This window comes from Convolutriloba macropyga, unplaced genomic scaffold (assembly GCF_964194025.1).
Source record: "Convolutriloba macropyga unplaced genomic scaffold, txConMacr16.3 SCAFFOLD_4770, whole genome shotgun sequence".
Lineage (NCBI taxonomy): Eukaryota > Metazoa > Xenacoelomorpha > Acoela > Convolutidae > Convolutriloba > Convolutriloba macropyga.
This window is the reverse complement of record NW_027449188.1, coordinates 1-19,937: the sequence shown is the minus strand read 5'-3', so window position 1 is coordinate 19,937 and position 19,937 is coordinate 1. Positions and strand designations below refer to the sequence as shown.

Genomic DNA, 19,937 nt, shown 5'->3' with positions numbered 1-19,937 from the left:
ATTACGGTTACTTTGACTATGAAATTGAACGGGAGTAACCATCGTAAGATACAAAAAAATACAGCAGGAGCAAACCAAGGTACACAATTGCGAAAAATTACTTTTTTGCGAAATAACAAAATAATATCACTAATTATGATAACCAGCAAATATATCGTGCTAGTTATGAAAAACAGCAAACTTTTTATCATTACTTATTACAATTCAAAGAATTTGAATTGTATTGTGGCGCTGGCTTTTTTTTAGATTTGTTCACACAGTTTTATGATTTTTGAAGTCAAACTGGAGTAGTGATTTTGGTCACGCCGAAACAAGAAGTGGAGCAAAAAAGCGAGTGGTTTTGCGGCACAAATTTTTTTTCGCTCTAATTTTAAACGGTATTTGAGAAAACGGTGTTTGAACAATAATTCGCTCTCACTAGTGGTTTTTTGTTCACATGCGGCACTTTCACTTTGGTTTTTAATGTTTTTTTTCAAAGATTTTTCGGTATCGGTTTTTTTTCTAAAAGGTTTTCCCAGTCGATTCATAGTTCAATCCATGTCTAGTGTTTTGTTTAGTTGATGAAAATTCATTGAATTGTACGTCAGGACTTGTCCTGTTATGTTTTTTATTTTTACAAAATTTTCTGTTATGTTAATCTGTAAAACTAGAATGTAGAATGTTTCAGGAAGTAACTCCACATTTTAGTACACATTAAACCGGAATTTGCATTGACTTAGTTCAATTTTTTTTTCATATAAAGTTATTGTTCATATTATTATTATTAACATGCATGAGAATTCAACTGATTATTTGTTCACGTAATTTTTGTGATCAATGTTCATTTTGTTGTGCGTCAGAGTACAGAGTGATAAATTGTGAGGCAATTAACAACTTTTGTTTTGGTTGTTATTTTGCCACGCGAATGCGTATTAATTTTTAACTCGAGCCAAAGTTTTTGTACGCAATGCTTTGCTACAATATTTTTTGTTGGTTCGGGTTGCGTTAAGACCGATTACCTTCCCACATCTGATTTGCGGAGTGAAACAGGGCTACGAAATTATTGTGACCCTATAGTGATTCGCGGGGCCATTTGGACCACTAGGACTACAGACTAGTTTCGGTTGGCAATAAAATGAATTTTTTGTAATTTACTTCAGTACTGTATCAACAAGTCCAGTGAAAGAATGAAAATAAATTAGGCAGTCAAGGAATGGTTGCAAGAAGCTATATGCAAGAACAAAAAAAGTTTAATGGAAAGGGTGAACAAATTTAGCAACGAAGCTGCAAAAGTATGAACAATGAAGTAAGGTAGAAAATGCAACAAAAAATCTCTCAACATCAGATATTAACAAATTTAACGTGAATTACGTCAGATACGGAAATAGTGAAATAAGTACAAGTTATGGTACCTGTATACCACATATTCTCCTCCGCAAAACGACAAAAGCTATGTTTTTTCTTCATTATGATTTACAAATTTGTAGGGAAATAAGATATCACATGTACTTGATATTATAAAAAATAGAAGAGCCAGTTGATGTCTTTGGTGTTGAATTTTAGCAAGACCTGATCACTTCCCGAGTCGGTGTTCTTTTCTGCTTCTAGGGCAGAGGGTATTATGGGACCCAATATTAGTGATTGCTTGGTGTGAAGCAATAGTGCCACTTGAGTCGAAATCACTCAAATTTCGAGATACGTGGTTTGAGTGGGGTTTTGCTCCGAGCGAAGAACTGTTTTGAAGGAGCGGTGTCCATTGATTTGTTGTTTTTGGCTGGATTGCTAAAATTTAATGCTCATTTTGCGGCGCTTTAGAGCAGTCAATGCCTCGGTAATACTATATTATTAATTCGCTTGTCAAATGTATATCTGATATTTGGTTTCTTTTGCTGAGTCGAGGTTCATGTGTTGTCATGTTTGAGCTTGTCTTTGTTTTCTTTCATTCGGGAATGTTGGTGTTTGGATGAGGTGGCTTTTTTAGCATTCGTAGTCTGAGTGCCCCTGAGAATTTCGAATTGAATCATGAGACGATACTGACGTCGTCGACAGGGGGTTTGCGGGCAATTCGTTTGCCGCCATTCACTTTTCTTTTCAAATCACTTGCCTGCTACACAATTTTAACTTCAGTTATTTTCCCCGACGGCGTTTTTTGTCATTTGTCCGCGTAATTGTTGATGGGAGTGTCTTTTTCGATATTTGATCCGAATTTGGCCAGGTCTCATTTTCTTAATGTTACTGGCATTTTGCCTATTCGTTGATAGCGTAAGTGACCTTTTCGTCCTTGAGGGCGGTCGAGCTGGATGCAAGGACCTCGTATAGCCCTCGTAGATATTATTTCGAGCGCTTATTAGCCTGTATTTACTGCGCCAACTTTAATTATAAAGATTTTTCCGTTCTGGGAATTTACGGCCTAGTCTTTCTACTTTTAACAAGCGCAACTAATTTGATGTGCCCCTCAATTGCCTTTCAATTGCGCGCGAATGGCGTTAGATATGTTGGTTTTTATTTCAACGTCACTGCAGTCCCCAATCTTTCCCTTTGTCCTCGGGAGTTTTTCAGAGTTTTCAGTATGCATACTCTAACTGGTTAATTATAGAGTTAATTGAGTTTTTCAATTTGAACTGTTATTAGGCAGCTTTTCGTATAAATCCAAATCTAGGTTTAATCGGTTTAATCAAACGTTCCACTAAGACAATAGCTCTAAAGTTATTAATTGACGCCGTGATTCAAAACTTAACCTAATAAGTGGCTTTCCGGTTTGGCATCTTGCTTTGTCAAAGCGAATGCTCGGCGGGTTCCACTGTAATAAGATGTAGTTTTTTTTTAAATTTTAAATATTATTAGTATTGTCTTGGCAATAGACCTCCGCTGATAAAATTTTAGAAAACCCATCAATGTAGGCAAGAAAACAACCAAAATCAAATTAAACTTCATCTTTAAGTTCTATGCATGTTTTTATAAGAGCATTATGTTGATGGTATAAAGGACGTTAAATTCTGTTTATCCAATGTGATGTAGGGCCCGCATTTTGTTTTTTTTTGAAACAATGTACAATTTCCCTGTTCATGTATGGCCACCACGCTTGGATTGCAGCATCAATCCCCCAAGTGCTGAGATGTGTTGAGAGAATTGCCTCTACTTAGGCATCTTTGATGAACTGTGGGATTGCTATGCAGTCATCGACGCAGACGCAACCTGATTTCACACGTAGGTCTCACCAGAATTTGTGAATACATGGACTGAGCAGCTTGCAACTTTCCACATTACTGTTGGCTCACAATCTTAGACTTCTTTTATTACCGCATTTTTCATTGTTAAGCATGCTAGGAATCGTTTAGTAAATTTTCTGCTCTGGGAAAAGCTACAGGCATCTGTACAGATGTCCGTTGAGATTTTTGGACTTGAGAATGGTTTGTGTTTCCTATCAATTGATGAGGTATCTGGTGGTTGTCTTTGGGAAAAATATTGTTGAAGTTTGTTGTCAAAGGAGACTCTGAATGGGGTACTTATGTTTAGCTCTTTTTGGCATTTCGACGAGGTTGAAAAATTGCAGTTCTTTCAAAATTGGCTATTGGACCAACTGACTGTATTAGACCGAACTAATTGTTGAGGTGAGTTTTTCTCAAAGCTGTCAATCACATTGTCAATACCCTTTTGAGAAAGTGTTTTGGCGCCAAAATGCGAATTGGCGTAAAATATTTTCTTGTCTTATATTCGCGCCGCAAAATTAGCTTTTTCTCTTGCATTCTTATCGATTTTGGGTCCTGATTGGTAATTCGGCTCAACTTGGTGAGGTTGACTCGTAATTTGATTTACATAAAGGAGAGTGTTTCGCTCTGCGTTTTACAAAATCAAGTTTTGCTAACACGAATTGCTCATCGTAATGATCGTAATGTGTTTTGTTGGTTGCTACTTGATTAGGTTCCCGCAAAATATGATAGACGGGACCCAATGTTTGTGTCTGGCAATTGTTCTGTTTCAAAATTAAACAACAAAAGGCGATCTACAAAGCTAGTAAGTAAAAGTTATGGGTTTTTGAGCGATAATTTTTATTGATTGGGAGTACTGACCGGTGGTCAATAATAACTGTAAATTTTTTCCCAAATAAAAAACTTGAAGTATTCAGTAGCCGAAAGCACCCTCAGGAATTCTAGCTCGTTGATGCTAAATCGGGAATCAATTCTATTTAAGAGAACGAGAGTCGAATGCAAAAGTTTTCCATCCTTCCTGATCTAATTGTTGCAGAACAGCCTCTAAGCTCTCTCTGGACGCATCGCAACCTATTCTCGGTTTTGAATACGGATTGTAGTGTTTATTTTCTGTTATTTGTGCTTTTCCGTTTTCGACTACTTCAAAATGTGTGTTGTGGCTTTCGGTTTTTATGTTTTTTTCCGAATTTTAACATAATGGTCCTAGAAAATGCGCATAAAATTTCGAATGGGTATTCATTTTGACGCAATTTTTTGCTACGTTGTTTATTGTTGGTTTTCTGTGTGTTTAGACAGATTATCTCCCCGCTGCTGATTAGCAGGGCAATTCTGCTCATTAGAAATACAGACTTGTTTCGCTTGTCGAACAGAACAAATCAAGTGGAAGAATGAAAATCAGTTTAGGCTGTCAAAAAAATGATGCCGGAAATTATATGCATGAACAAGAGAAAATGAAATGTTCACATCAATGGGTGAACAAATTAGGCAACGAAACTGCAAAGGTATGAACCATGAAGTAAGATAAAAGATACATCGTGAATTGTTTCAAAATCAGATATTAACAAATCTAACATGAATTATGCCAAGGAAGGAAATGGTGAAATAAGTAGAACTATTGATACCTGTTTACCACATTTTCTCCTCCGCAAAACGAGATTAAAATATAGCTTCGTTTTCGCCATGCTAGGCAAAAATGTAAGGAAATAAGATATCATATTCACGTTACTATAAATAACAGAAAAAGTGGTTGCTGTTTTTGTTGTTGAATTTTAACAGGGTCTAATCAATTTCCGAGTTGGTGTTTATTTCTGATTCCAGGAAAAAAACTTATTATTGGATCCAATATTGGTGATTCGTAGGTTTTGACCACTGTTGCAAATTGAGGCAAAAAACTCCTATTTCGATATGCGTATTTGAAGTGGAGTTTCACTACGCAAGTGTCTGTATACCTTCAATTACCGTGGTTTGCGGCGCGTGTGAATGGAGAGAAGGCGGAAGAGCTGTTTTGAAGGAGCGTGTTAATTGCTGCTGTTTTACTGGATTGCTGTACTTTTCAGTTTTTTTTCGGGGCGGGCACGATACTATTGAGTAGCTTGTCTATTCTGTCTTTGTTGTTCGGATTCTAACGCTGCACCGAGGTTTATATGGCGTTTTTTGCAATTTTGTCCTCTGTTATTTTCCTAGAGGGTGTTTTTTGCCGTCTGACCGCGTAATTGCTGATAGCAGTGTCTTTTTTGGCTTTTGATTCGATTTTCGCCTCGTCTGATTTTCTTACGGTTACTGGATATTTGTCCAGTCCTCGATAAGGTAGATGACATCGTCGTCTTTGAAGATTGTCCAACCGGGTACCAGAATATCATATAGTCCTTGTAGAATTTTCGTCGAGCGTTTAATAGCTGGTACCTTCTCTGCAAACTTTACTTGAAAAGATACTTTGTTCTGGGAATTTGACGACCTAGGCTTTCGTTCTTTATCAAGCGCACTTATTTAATGTGTCACCTTATTGCCTTTATTTAGCGTCGCGACTGACATTAATTTTGTTGGTTTTTACTTCAGCGTCACTGCGGTCGCGGTCTTCCCAGTTGTCACCGGGTATGAGTATGGTCCAAGAAACAGTATCTTGTTGAAAATATTTATTTATAAAATTCTGATAACAAAGTTTGCTTAGATTTGGTTCAATGCATGTATTGCTAAAAAATCTTTTTGGTTTGCGGCCAAAAGGCGCCTCAAAGAGGCGTTTATCAGAGTTTTCAGTCTGCATATTCTAGCCTGGTAGGCATATTATCGAGTAAATTTGAGCTTTTCAAATTGAATTGCGGTTAGCAGCTACTTTAGTACATCCCAATGTACGTTTAATTAATGGATTCAAGCATTCTACTAAGCCAAATAATCTGTTGCCATTAAAAGCGCCGCATTTTTTCAATATTTTTTTGATCGAAAAAGTTAATAGAGATGTGCTGGTAAATGCTGAGCCAAACCTCAAACGTGTGCAACAAGGGAACGTTTGTTGCGGCGTTGTTTTTGTTTTAGCGTTTGGTGTTGCTATTATCTTGAAGGGGCTCGCCACAATCACTCAGATAATGTTGGGTGCACAATGCTACTGATTCCACGGAATTTTCAGAATCCGTTATTTCTGGAAGAGATAGTTTTTTAGCGGTTTTTTGGTGATGCTGCTGCTACTTAGTGACATTAAGGTGGTGACGGAACTGTTTTCTAGTTTGATGTGTGTTAGGCTTTGAATACTGCGAGTTTTGTTGGCAGGCGAAAATGCGGGGCGCCTGCCATATTTGAGTGAATTGAGGATACGCATCTTCTTCCATTTTATGCCTCCTAAAGTGGGTGCCTTCTTCCAATTGCTTATGCGTGCCGAGACTGGCTTTTAATTTTTCTTCTAGCTTTCCCCGTCGGATCCACCCCCGTCATTTATCATAAACGGCAAACGATGTATTTCTTTCGGCTTCTGAACCAAATTTAGCCAAGTCTGAGTTTTGTATGGTTACCTCAAGCTAATTTGGCTATTTTTCTCACAAAGCCTTATATTCGTCAGTTTTTACAACATATGATCCTGGCCCGAGCACTTTATAAAATCCATTAAAAGCTCAGTTTTCCCAGATCTATTTGTTTTAGCCTTTCTTTAACAAACTTTATTTTCTGTGGCGATCCAGTCCCTGGTAATTGCATCCCTGATTCTAATATGTCAAGGTTTGCTACAATGTGGGATTCGTTTTACGGGTAGTCGTTCATGCGTTTGTTTGCATCATGAGTTGATTAAGGTTTGATTTTTTCTACTTCACAATCGCTCCGCTCGTTGCTGTTCAAGTAAGTCTTCATCAATTTACTGGTCCCATTTTGTTAGTTTTCAAATCTAAATATTTTTCCAATATCACTTCAGATGTCAGCTTTTTAGGATATGAAACCGTGCTTATGTTACTTTATGAATTTTTTGTTTTTCTGCCGAAATCTGTCCAAACGTGACAAATTATTGGTCTTTTCTCTGCATTTTCGAAGCTGATATTATTTTGATGCTTTTATATTAAATAATGAGATAACTATCTATTTATTTCATGCAAGTTCTCTCCTTAAAGTTTTTACCAGCCTCTCTATTAATGCAATTGCTCTATGATCAAGTTTCATTCTGTTTACAGAATGTTTCGATTTGCTGCTCAATTTCAAATCCTGCTTTGTTGGATCTGATTGCTCGTGGTACTGCATGTGATAGTATATAGTTCTGTAGAAATTTTAGTATATATTTGCATTAGCTCAATCAAAAAGCGCTGCCTCTGCTGTTGAAAAACTTAAATATCTCCCAATATATGCAAAGAAGTACATTTCTTGATTATTTCATTATAGATTGGTCCAAACCAATTTGAATCTTTAAGTAAGGACGTTAAATTGTTTTTTATTTGATCCCACTTTGACTGAGGTGTAATTTGTTTTGTGTTTTTCAAACAAGAGAAATCTTAATAGAATATCTTGTTCATTTAGGGCCACCACGCATGCATAAACAGATCCATCATTCCCCAGCTCCAGGGATGAGCTCTGCTTCTACATATGCGCCCATGACGATATTTGGGATCGCGATCTCATCGTCCACGCATAGGCATTCACTCTCAACGTGCAGAACCTCTGAAAATGACCGGATGTAAGGGGAGATCTGGTAAAGCTTTTCTCGCTGCCTTCTCTCGTTAATAATCACTATTGCGGCTGAGCTTAACAACTCAGAAATCAAATTGAATAGCGCTGCAAGGTCATTTCAAGCCTTAAAGCTAGAATAGTGTGACAAGCGAAATTTAATGCTACATTCTATCGAAGCCAAATGGATTTGTTCATTTTGTTCAACATTTATATTTAGCAACTATTATTAGTACACAATCGTCATTCATGAAGTCAAACTATAACTCAAACTCGAACTACCTCAATCACCAGCAAAACAATACTACGACTTAACAGTATTGCATCAGATTCTTTGCGATTGGATTGCGAATCAACCTGTTATTGATACAGAATATTCGACAAAACTTCTACATGGTTAACAAATTTCCCATGACATCAAATTTACACTGAAAAAGTGACGTTATGGAAAAGTGTTCACATTCTGTCGACATCATTATCTACAACCAATCAACAGTTGAATTTGACATGTAAATCCACGTGACTAGCAGCATAAAAGGAGCTTGAAAAACTACCAAAAATCAGTTGAAAACTTGCAATTTTGGTCGTATTAAACTGACATACAGTGCGTATTGAAGCACACTTTCTTGAGCGGTAAATTACTTGTTATCGTGTCTTGTTTCTGTAGATCATATTAGTGATTGTACAGTTTTAACTTTACTTTGACTTGTGAAAAGAGAATTAACTTTGATATTCTCAAAACTTTCTTTCTGAGGAACGAAGTTCCTAAGTAAGAGAAACTTTGTGCAAAGCATAAAGTCAGTTTCTCTTACTGGCTTTAACGAAGCCTACTCTAGTTCAACATTGGTGTTATTGAGGCCAATTGAGAAACAAGAAGTGATCATTAAATTAACTCAGAATATTCAAATCTGAGGTGAAACTTGTTGTGTTATTACTCAAAGACAATTCTACCGATTCCGTTCATTTCTTTTTCGTTTGATTACTTGTATGACAGTGTTGTGTACTGCCAAGTTTGCTCATTTTTGAATCATTACTTACCGAGTTATTCAACATTGAAATTTTTGCCCATGTATTAAGATTGGGTATAAAATATAAAAGGTAGCCCCACCAACGCAGTTTACCCAGCGTTGTTTAAATTTACATCAGATAGTAGGCCTACCTAACGTTCTTAACCCTGTGAAATTTTATCTCACTAGCTTTTGTGGTTAAGGAGATATCACTGAAAAACCTCTAATTTGAACTAATTTGCTTATTTGGAATTTTGGACTTTTGCTTAATTGAAGCAAAGTTATTTGTTATTCAGCAAAGCTAAACAATTAGTTATTTGAAATTATTGAGTATCAAGTAATGCAACGGCATTCTAAAGTATAGCGGATAATACAGTTCACAAAAGTTAACTGCAAAAATACAATATCCGGACAGACTTGAAACCGCTGAAACGAACTGGGCGGTGTAAAGTTTTCCTTGACTTTGATAGGAGAGCAGCCGTTACAATCACGGATCTCCTTCAGTGCAGCATCTTTGAATATGAGTTGTCTGTGTATAGATTTTTGACAGTGCAAAGTTGAACGCGTCACTTTAAAGCTGGCTTGGCGGTGTTGCATTTGACGTTTTGGTTGCATCTCCAGCTGAAGTACTGGGTTTTCGCGGGTCTGGATTCACTTGTCTTGTTGATGGGCCTGCTTTGTTTTGAAAAGGGATATTTGAGGCAGTGCTTTGTTTAATTTTTCCTGGTGTCTCACCGTGCGAACTCGACATTGTTAAGACAACCATAAATTTTTGTTAGAGTTTTGAAATTAGTTGAAATTAGGACTGATTGATTTGAGTTGTTTGTCTGGCCAGAAAGCAGTTTTGTAATTTTCTGTTTAATTTTGCATTATTTTGATAGAGCTTTCAGCTACTATTCTAGATGATGTCATTTACAATTGTATAAGTTGAGTTGTGTTTATGCACCTCAAATGCAATGAACTCTTCACTCCGTTTAGTATTTCTACTCGCGATCTACCAAACTTGTTTTTTTTGTATGAATGTGCTATAAAACAACAAACAATTTGTATGTGGGGGTGGGGGAGGGGGTACAACCAGAATGGACTTTTTTTTCAAGGTGTGGAGAATAATCAATATCAGCCCACAATTGTTGAGCAATACTCTCGGCAAATAGAGCGTTATGGTGCAAATTTTAGAGTGGATTTACTGGACACAGCTGGCCAGGAAGATTATGACTCCCTTCTGCCCATTTCTGTCAAAGGTTCAAACGCTGTCATCATGGGTAGGTCTAAATTTTTGTAATTTTGACAACTTTTTACTGCTAATTTAACACCTGCCTGATCAGGCCTCTGATAAATAGCGGTTCAATATAGGACATTGGTGGAACACTTTCGGAATATTTTTTGTTTTTTCCACCCCCCAGTCATTTTCATGGCCCAACTTGTTGCACCTGAGGGCTTAAAAATTATATGCCATTAAGCGGGGGGGGGGGGGGGTGAAAAAAATGTTTCCAAATTCGTTATTTTCATTTAGAAATATATCTGTAATCAGAAACAGCAAACATCTATATCCTAGTTATGTACACTATAAGAATCAGATGTCGAAAAATATTGTTGAGGATAGGAAGCTTCAAATTCCTCCTAACTGTCTATAAATATACTCAATAAAGTCTATATCTTTTTTGTATAAATCATTGAGAATTTGATTTCGTGTTTAGATACCCTATGGTACCCAAAAAACTACGTATAACGTAAAGCTGATTTTTAAATCAAGAACTTGATTTGCGCTAAGACGTGAAACTTGTGAAAAATGCTTTAAAAATGTCCTTCTTGTTTTCCCCGCTTGCACAGAAGACTTATCAATTTTTTTGCGGAGCACCATCAGAATTTGATTTTGTTTTAAAGCTACACTATAGTGCAAAAAAGCTACGTACAGCAAAAATATTATTATTTTTCAAAAAAAATTTAATTTGAGCTGAGGCGGGAAAATGGTGTAAAATTTTTGAAATACAAAATATCCGCTTTCGTTTTCTCAGCGTTCACAGAAAAGTCGGTCAAAGTGCTCAATTTTTTGCTTTTTCCTAAGCAGTTGCAATTAGAAATGTCATTGACAAAGTATAAAATCATCTCAGCTTAAAATCACAATCCATTATACATTGTGCAATAAAAGGATACTTAAAAAGTAACAAGAACAAGGCACCTCATATCAAGGAGTTTTATTGGCTCCACAAAAAAGAACAAAATTCTTCGACAGGAAACACCACAAAAATGAGTTTCACAATTTTTTACTGTATATTTTGTCGTACAAAACAATCAGATGGAATGGATAAATTGTTAGATGTCGTACCTGTTAAATGTTGAAGTTTGTTGTAATTTCTTCGGAGAAAAAGAAAACAAAACAGAATTTTTAAGACCTTATTTTTCAACAGGTTGAAACCCCTGTTTATAAATCAAAGATGATCAGCAATGTTTTCTGTCCAAAGGTGCAGGAGGTACTTTAACAGCCAGAATATCTTAATCCAATCTGAATCCAATTCAAAATAATGGACAAATTTTATGGCAGCAACTACGAAGCCAAATACCTTTATAATATTGACAAGCCGTATTCTAGATGTTGAAAGGGCTAAAGGCGTAATGACTCATTACAAGAAAGAGCCGCTTTGATGTTAAAATAATTTAATGTTTGATGTTTGAGTTTCCTTTCAAATTTTTTTTAGGTAAACGCAGTTTTTTTCGGTACAATAGTGTATGTTTTATGTTGTATGAAAAACTTCGAGAAATAGAGAATCGATTGAAGAAAATACTGAAGCAAAGAGAACAAAAGACCAATGAATGGTTTCTTTCAGTTATTAATCTGGTAGTACTGAACTAATTCATTGCATTGATAGATGTTGAACGCATTACTGATCTCTGGAATGAGCATTTGTTCAGCATGCGCTGTTTGTCATTATCAACGGTCATATTTTTATACCATTCATGAAGAATTTATTTTAACTATAAATTAATTACAATTAACGAGTCTCTCTGACTTTATAAACGATGCAAAATTAGGCGAGTTAGTACACCAGGAACTATAAGGCAAAATAAACGCATAAATTTGTGGCGTATGATTTGTATTACTTTCTGTTCCGACCCCTCTTGAGGGGGGGGACTATATACTCAAATGGTTGTTTTTGTTCAGACAATTTTGACCGATCGACAGAGAGTTGTGAGTGATATCATGAAATAGCCCGTCCAGCGTAGAATATGAAAATAAAAGATATTTCTGAATTTCGTTTTCTAGAGCGAGTTATTTTTTTTTAATTTTTGTGAATATTAGACCAATTTGCGTTTTTATTTTTTCACATTTTCCGGGATTTTTCATGAATTGTCGTCAATTTTGCTGAATTTGTTGAAATTTTTCAGAACAGTGGTGTTGATTTTATTTTTAAAGACAAAAACTTTTTGTTGACTATTTCTATTTACTTTTTTTGGCAAAAATTTTGTCAAAATTCAGCTTTTTTCTTTAAAAATAGCACAAAATAAGCTTCTTTAGTCAACTTCAATTAAATTTTCTGGAAGTACACATCAAAAATTAATTTTGAAATACAAAAAATCCGTTTTCGTTTTCTCAGCGTTAACAGAAAAGTCGGTCAAAGTGCTCATTTTTTTGCCTTTTCCCAAGCAGTTGCAATTAGAAATGTCATTGACAAAGTATAAAAACATCTCAGCTTAAAATCACAATCCATTATACATTGTGCAATAAAAGGATACTTAAAAAGTAACAAGAACAAGACACCTCATATCACGGAGTTTTATTGGCTCCTAAAAAAGAACAAAATTCTTCGACAGGAAACACCACAAAAATGAGTTTCACAATTTTTTACTGTATATTTTGTCGTACAAAACAATCAGATGGAATGGATAAATTGTTAGATGTCGTACCTGCTAAATGTTACAGTTTGTTGTAATTTTTTCGGAGAAATAGAAAACAAAACAGAATTTTTAAGACCTTATTTTTCAACAGGTTGAAACCCCTGTTTATAAATCAAAGATGATCAGCAATGTTTTTTGTCCAAAGGTGCAGGAGGTATTTTAGCAGCCAGAAAATCTGAATCCAATCTGAATCCAATTCAAAATAATGGACAAATTTTTTGGTAGCAACTACGAAGCCAAATACCTTTATAATATTGACAGGCCGTATTATAGATGTTGAAGGGGCTAAAGGCGTAATGACTCATTACAAGAGAGAGCCGCTTTGATGTTAAAATAATTTATTGTTTGATGTTTGAGTTTCCTTTCAAATTTTTTTTTTAGGTATACGCAGTTTTTTTTGGTACAATAGTGTATGTTTTATGTTGTATGAAAAACTTCGAGAAATAGAAAATCGATTGGAGAAAATACTGAAGCAAAGAAAACAAAAGACCAATGAATGGTTTCTTTTAGTTATTAATCTGGTAGTACTGAACTAATTCATTGCTTTGGTAGACGTTGAACGCATTACTGATCTCTGGAATGAGCATTTGTTCAGCATGCGCTGTTTGTCATTATCAATGGTCATATTTTTATACCATTCATGCAGAATTTATTTTAACTATAAATTAATTACAATTAACGAGTCTCTCTGACTTTATAAACGATGCAAAATTAGGCGAGTTAGTACACCAGGAACTATAAGGCAAAATAAACGCATAAATTTGTGGCGTATGATTTGTATTACTTTCTGTTCCGACCCCTCTTGAGGGGGGGACTATATACTCAAATGGTTGTTTTTGTTCAGACAATTTTGACCGATTGACAGAGAGTTGTGAGTGATATTATGAAATAGCCCGTCCAGCGTAGAATATGAAAATAAAAGATATTCCTGAATTTCGTTTTCTAGAGCGAGTTATTTTTTTTTAATTTTTGTGAATATTAGACCAATTTGCGTTACTATTTTTTCACATTTTCCGGGATTTTTCATGAATTGTCGTCAATTTTGCTGAATTTGTTGAAATTTTTCAGGACAGTGGTGTTGATTTTGTTTTTAAAGACAAAAACTTTTTGTTGACTATTTGGATTTACTTTTTTTGGCAAAAATTTTGTCAAAATTTAGCTTTTTTCTTTAAAAATAGCACAAAATAAGCTTCTTTAGTCAACTTCAATTAAATTTTCTGGAAGTACACATCAAAAATTACTAAGACATTTTTTGTAAAGTCAAAAGGGGCTCGCCCTACTTTCATTTTTTAGATTGCTCGGCAAATTAAATTTGCCGTTTTTTTGCTAGTTTCACTTGTTGCTTATCAAAAAAGCAGCATCTATTTTTGATTTTTGGACTAATCTTGGACTGTTAGAACCCCAAAAAAATTCGGATTGTAATCAGTCGGTCTTAATCTTTAGAAAATTTGATATTCGTTATATTAATTAAGAACAGAACAATGCAAATCAAAGCTAGCGGGTGATATTATTGGTGGGTAATTACTGCTTCTAGTTTTTTAATCGAAAGCTTATAGTCGTTCTGATTTTTAAAAATATTTAGTTTTTAAATAAATAATGGCTCATTGAATTTCGCCTCTACTTTTTCTTCTTATTATGGCCAACTTGTAGCTTAGTGTCAGAATCAAAGAAAATTTTTTCTTTCTATTGACTTAACATATGACCTTTATTTGGGTTTTACCAATTAAAATATGGTTTTCTGGCTTTGATAATACTAGATTTCACAATTTTGTTTTGGTTTTTGGGCCTTTACACTTTTTTCACGTTTTCTCGCTTTGTCACGTTATCACATTATTGACGTTTCACATATCTTATTATTATTATTATTGAAAAAAATTGAACATGTCACAACCTTTAAAAATATAGAGTATGTTTTTAACGGCTTCGAGACCACTTTCTCGTAGAAATCAATTGAATTTTTTTAAAATTTTGTTTTAACTGTTGTTTTTACTTTGTCTTTTCAGCTGAATGAAAACTCCTGTAAAAAACATTATTCATTGGCTTTTTATGGACAAAAAAAGAGTCGATATTTTGATTTTAGTAGTTAGATGGTGGCTTTCATGACTTTGAAAACAACTCTTTTCCAAAAATTGGAAAAAAAATTTAACTTTACTTTTTTTCTTTTATTTTGTTTATTTTTGTACTTAACATTGTTGATTACTGGCCATATGCGACTTATTGTCAAGAGAAGGTGTCACAAAGGATTGGTATCACAAAATCTAATGTTTTTCCGAAAATTCTTTATGGCTCTCAGGACTTTGGAAGTAACTTTTTTCGTAAAATACAAAAGTATTATTTAATTTTGCGCTTCGTTTTTTTGTTTAGTTATTGCCTAATCTGATTAAAAAGAAATGACAGACCACATTATCGGTGTTAGCAAAAGGCGCATTCGATCATATTTTGAGAGACAAAGTCTGGCTTTACGGCTTCGAAAGCGTTTCATAGAAATATTTCATTTGAAGTTTTTTTGTTGTTCTTACTTTAAACGCATTAAAAATTGATTAATGACAGGCCATAATGCCCTTCTTTAGAAACGTAGCTTATCACAATTTTTTCAGCAGATTTTAGTGCTTTAGGATGCTCTAATGGTTTTGATTACTCTGAAATTATTTCTTTTTAAAAAGTATAAGCGAGTTTTTTTTACTTAACTGTTTTTGTTCTTCTTTGTCTAAATGTTACCAAGCCTTTATATGGACTCGTCAAATATCTTTTCTAGTGAAGTACATGTTATTTTGTTTAACTTCACTTTTATCTGACGCTATTTTAACTTTTTTAGTAAGTTTTTTTTTTAAAAATGGACATAAATTTTGGACGTAATTATTGTTTGTTATTATTGTTTGATTTTGCTGTTCGTCTTGACTCGCCTCCATAGTAATGGAAGATCTCATCAACCTAATGCGTCAATCTTTACTACACTAAATTATTTGCTTTGGAGGCTATCGTTTTGATCATACACCAATTTTTTTTTGAAAAACAATTGAATTTTTGGGGGTTTTCTATCTGTTCCTCATTTGGTAGAGAGTTATGCCAAAATTGTGAATAAGTGGGCTCGGAACCTTTTGTGCGATGGCACATTAGTGAGTGCTCTTGTTAAAACTTGAACTCGTTGCTAATTTTGTTAAATGAGTTCGGTTAATTGCACAAACATCACGCTAAAATAGCAAATATAGGAGACTTTGAATCATATTAGGAACTCCTAATTTTGGCGGTACCTGCTCTATGTGTTAATTTTCTCATTAACATTTTCTGAAAAAAAGGTCGCCCATGCTATAGAATGCTTTGAACTCACTGTCGGTGAAAAAGAAAACATTGGCCTTGATAAATTACAGCTTTGCTGATTTGATAATAAACTTAAGGGTAAAAACAATAATTACATCAACAAAAATTATGGTTATCAACAATGAAATTTACCAAAGAGCTACTTTTCATAATTTTGTGTCCATTAGAATTTGATGATCTTCATGCTTAGTTTTTTGGCTTTAAATGGAAATCAGTGCAGTTCAAGTCACAATTCTTATTATTATGTACTTGATAGGCCTTGATTTTTGTTTAGTATTTGCAACCGATGACAACCTTTCATTTTCTTCAATTGATGCGTGGAAAACAAAAATATTATCTTCTGGAATTGACCAGGAAACGATTTTAGTTTTGAATGGAAACAAATGCGACTTAAATCGCTTCAGTGACTATGATATGAACGAACTCGCATCATACGGAGGTTACAATTTATTTTTCCAGACGTCGGCCAGAACTGGAGAAAATGTGAATCGGATGTTCGACGAAACGATCGATCTGGTCAATGAACGGTACGGCAGGAGGCTTCCTACATCTGGCCTGCGAATAGGTGATGACGGTCAAAAACAGCAAAGAAAGCGATGTTCTTGCAAATGAAACATTAGGTGATACCACCAGACATATGAGTTGATTTACCTGCCATTATTCTACGTTACCAGAGTAGATTTAGCACATTTAACAGCCAAGTATATTTACTCCAATGAAAGTACCCCAATGAAATGGAAAATGAACTATCTTTTTGAGATCCAGACTCATAATAGCCGTGCGGCAAGGTGAATGACAGACGTCAATAACCGATATTTGCATCCTCGTCCTCTGAGACGCTTTGGGTAAGAATTAAGCAGAAACAAAGTAATTATAATATCCTACAAGGCAGCTCAGCAATGTGCAATGGCACATAAGGTTCTGACCCCGCCCATCCACAATTTTGGCATAATTGTCTGCCAAATGAGGAACAGATAGAAAACTCAAAATTTATTTTTTGGGAATCCTAAAAAACCCAAAAAAGCCCAAGTATTTTTTCAAAAAAATTGTGTATGAACGATAAGATAGCCTCCAAAGCAAATAACTCAGTGGAGTGGAAATTGAAGCATTAAATTGCTTTGCTATGCCAATATTAAGAAAGCGAGTCAAGACGAACAGCAAAATCAAACAACAACAAACATTAATTAAATCAAAAACTTTTTGAACGTTTTAAAAATAAAATTTAATAACAAAGTCAACATACCGTCAGATGAACCTAAAACTAAACAAAATAACTTATAAATCTCCAGAAAAGATATGGACTAGTCCATAAAAAGACTTGGTAACAATTAGATAAAAAAGAACAAAAACAGTAAAGTTAAAAAATTCGCTTATTTTTTAAAACAATTAAATTCAAAGTAATTAAAACCGTTAGAAATCAAGTAAAATATCCCAAAGGGTTACGATTACCATTGCTTCTATAGAAGGGCATTAGGACCTGTCCTTAATCTTTTCTTTAAGCAGCGAAAAAGAAAAACAAAAAAAAACAACAAACAAAAATTCAATTGAAACTTGCCAGAAAACGCTGTCAAAACCGTCAAGCCATATTTCGGCCCTCAAAATATATTCGTTTGCGCCTTCTTCAAACACCGATAATGGAGTATTTGGCCATTTATTAGTGAGACTAGGTAACAAGTAGACAAAAAAGAGAAAAGGGAAAAAGTATCTAATAATTTTGACTTTTTTTCGAAATAAAATTATATCCAAAGTCATGAAAAACATTAATTACAAAATGAAATATTTAAATAGAGTCATTTATTCGTCCAAAAGAATTTTTTGAGACCTGCAATTATCCAGAATAATTCTTGCGTCTACAAAAAGAACGTCAAATATGACAAAAATCAAATTAATTTATTTTTTGTGTGTGAAAAACCGGTGTCGAAGTCAGTAAGGTCATAACGCATTCTTTAAAAAATAGATTTTGGGACATCAATCCCTTTTGACACCTTACCTTGACACTCATAATGTCATATTTGACCTGTAATTAACGAGACTAGGTACCAAAAAAAATTAAAAAGAACAAACCTGCGAAGTTAAAAAGTTCTTTATTTTTAGTTTTGGAAAACGATTGTCTTCAAAGTCAAAAAAGCCATCAGCTATCTACTAATATCAGAATATCGGCTCGTCTATTCTTCCATAAAAAGCCAGTGAAACCTATCACTATACAGGAAATTTCATACAACTGAAATGACAAGGTAAAAATGACAGTTAAAGACAAAATTCAAGAATTCAATTAATTTCTTGAAGAAAGAAGTGTCGAGGCACTTAAAACGATAATCTATATCTTTAAGGATTTAAATATGTTCAATGGTGTTTCATTTTGAACGCTAGTAATGTGATATGAAAACTGTCTGTAGTGTGATATTGTGACTAGAAAACGTGAAAAAACTGACAAATTTCTAAAAAAACAAAAAAAATCTGAAATCTTGTAGTATCAAAGCCAGAAAACAAAAAATTCGGGCTTAAAAAGGCAATCGAGACTAAATTTTTAATCAGTAGAATGAAGAAGCATACTTTCTTTGCCGACACTAAGCTGCAAGTTGACCAAATTAAGAAAAAAAATGGAGGAAAAGTTCCATAAGCCATTATTTTTTTAAAAATCAATTATTTTTAAAAGTCGAAACGACCATAAATTTTCAAGTAAAATATTAAATGAATTAGCCTGGAGCTGCTTAGGAAGCCAATTGGACCTATCACTCCTGAGCTTTTATTTGATATGGTCTATTCTTTATTTATAAAAAAAGGTCTTTTTTCAAAAAAAGACCGACTGATTGCAATCCGAATTCTTTTTGGATTGTAACAGTTCCAAAACTAGCCCTACGAATGCTTATTGTCCATTAGGAACTATTGATTTTTCGAATATTGTAGATATAGATAATTTGTTAGTTGAAAACTCAAAAAAAATTTCTGCATTCTTGATAATAAACGAGTAAAGCTAGCAAAAAACGGCAAAGTTTTAATTACAGAGCACTCTCAGCGGAAGTTGAAGTAGGAATAGCGCCCTTCTGAGTCTACAAAGATTGTATTAGTGTTGTTTGGGGATGTATTGCCGGCCAATTTTATCAAAGTGGACTAAAGTAGCTTATTTTGTGCTGTTTTTGATGAAAAAGGCTGAATTTTGAAATATTTATCCAGAGTTTTTGACCAAAAAAAATTGAAGCAGAATAATCAACAAGACTTGTTTGTCCTTAAAAAAAAATCAACGACACTATTCTTAAAATTGTCAACAAATTTTTAGCAAAATTGACGAAAATTAGGAAAAAATTTCGGAAAGTGTGATTAAAACAACGTGAATTCACTCTACTTTTTTCAGAAGTTTAAACCTCGATAACTCCCTGAAGTTAAACGAAATTTAAAAAAAATCTTTTTAATTCCATATTCTACGCTGGACGAGCTTTCTAATGATACCAGTCTCAACTCTCTACGATGAATATATCGATCGGCGAAAATTGACTGAACAAAAAAACCCATTTGAGTATATAGTTCCTCCCCCCTCAAGAGGGGTCGGAACAATTAAGCTTCTTGGTAAGGAAAACGTGAAAATATATACAAGCTTGAAAGATCTTTCCATATACGTCGATGAATTGAGTTTTTTTTTATCACGATCTTATCAAAATGGCCAAGGTTTATAATAATTAGTTCAACAAGGTTATGCTATGACATCCGAGTTTTTAAAAAAAAGATATCTTGCATATTTTTGCAAGATGTAGCAAGCTTCATTGCATTTGAAAGTGTAGTCAGTCTTGCAATCTTAATAGATGGGAGAGATCATTGCGTATTGAATTTTTCTTACGGGATTATGTTTGCCGCTTTTCAGCAGTTTTTGCTTTTCAAGGAAAATATTCCATGCGAAAAAAGA

General features: G+C 34.3%; 1 protein-coding gene across 2 annotated transcripts; it reads left to right on the top strand.

Moving 5' to 3' along the window:
* The first annotated feature begins 7,534 nt into the window (after window positions 1-7,534).
* On the top strand, window positions 7,535-17,711 carry LOC142354843 (ras-related protein Rab-5A-like). Of its 2 annotated transcripts, none has more exons than XM_075407199.1 (3): window positions 7,535-7,830; window positions 10,004-10,089; window positions 16,314-17,711. In XM_075407199.1, the coding sequence occupies exons 1-3, from the start codon at window positions 7,685-7,687 to the stop codon at window positions 16,649-16,651; spliced, it is 570 nt and encodes a 189-aa protein (XP_075263314.1). In that variant the 5' UTR covers window positions 7,535-7,684; the 3' UTR covers window positions 16,652-17,711. The 2 variants fall into 2 exon arrangements, with proteins under 2 accessions (XP_075263314.1, XP_075263315.1); XM_075407200.1 differs by lacking the exon at window positions 7,535-7,830 and adding an exon at window positions 8,389-8,830 and having other exon boundaries at window positions 16,314-17,710.
* The last annotated feature ends 2,226 nt before the right edge of the window (window positions 17,712-19,937 follow it).

What these genes read in the sequence shown, in the direction of transcription:
- LOC142354843 (XM_075407199.1), top strand. Translation starts at nt 7,685, where the DNA reads ATGCATAAACAGATCCATCATTCCCCAGCTCCAGGGATGAGCTCTGCT. An exon ending in ACCTCTGAAAATGACCGGAT is followed by an intron (nt 7,831 to 10,003) that starts GTAAGGGGAGAT and finishes TGCAAATTTTAG; the next exon opens with AGTGGATTTACTGGACACAG. An exon ending in TTCAAACGCTGTCATCATGG is followed by an intron (nt 10,090 to 16,313) that starts GTAGGTCTAAAT and finishes ATTTTTGTTTAG; the next exon opens with TATTTGCAACCGATGACAAC.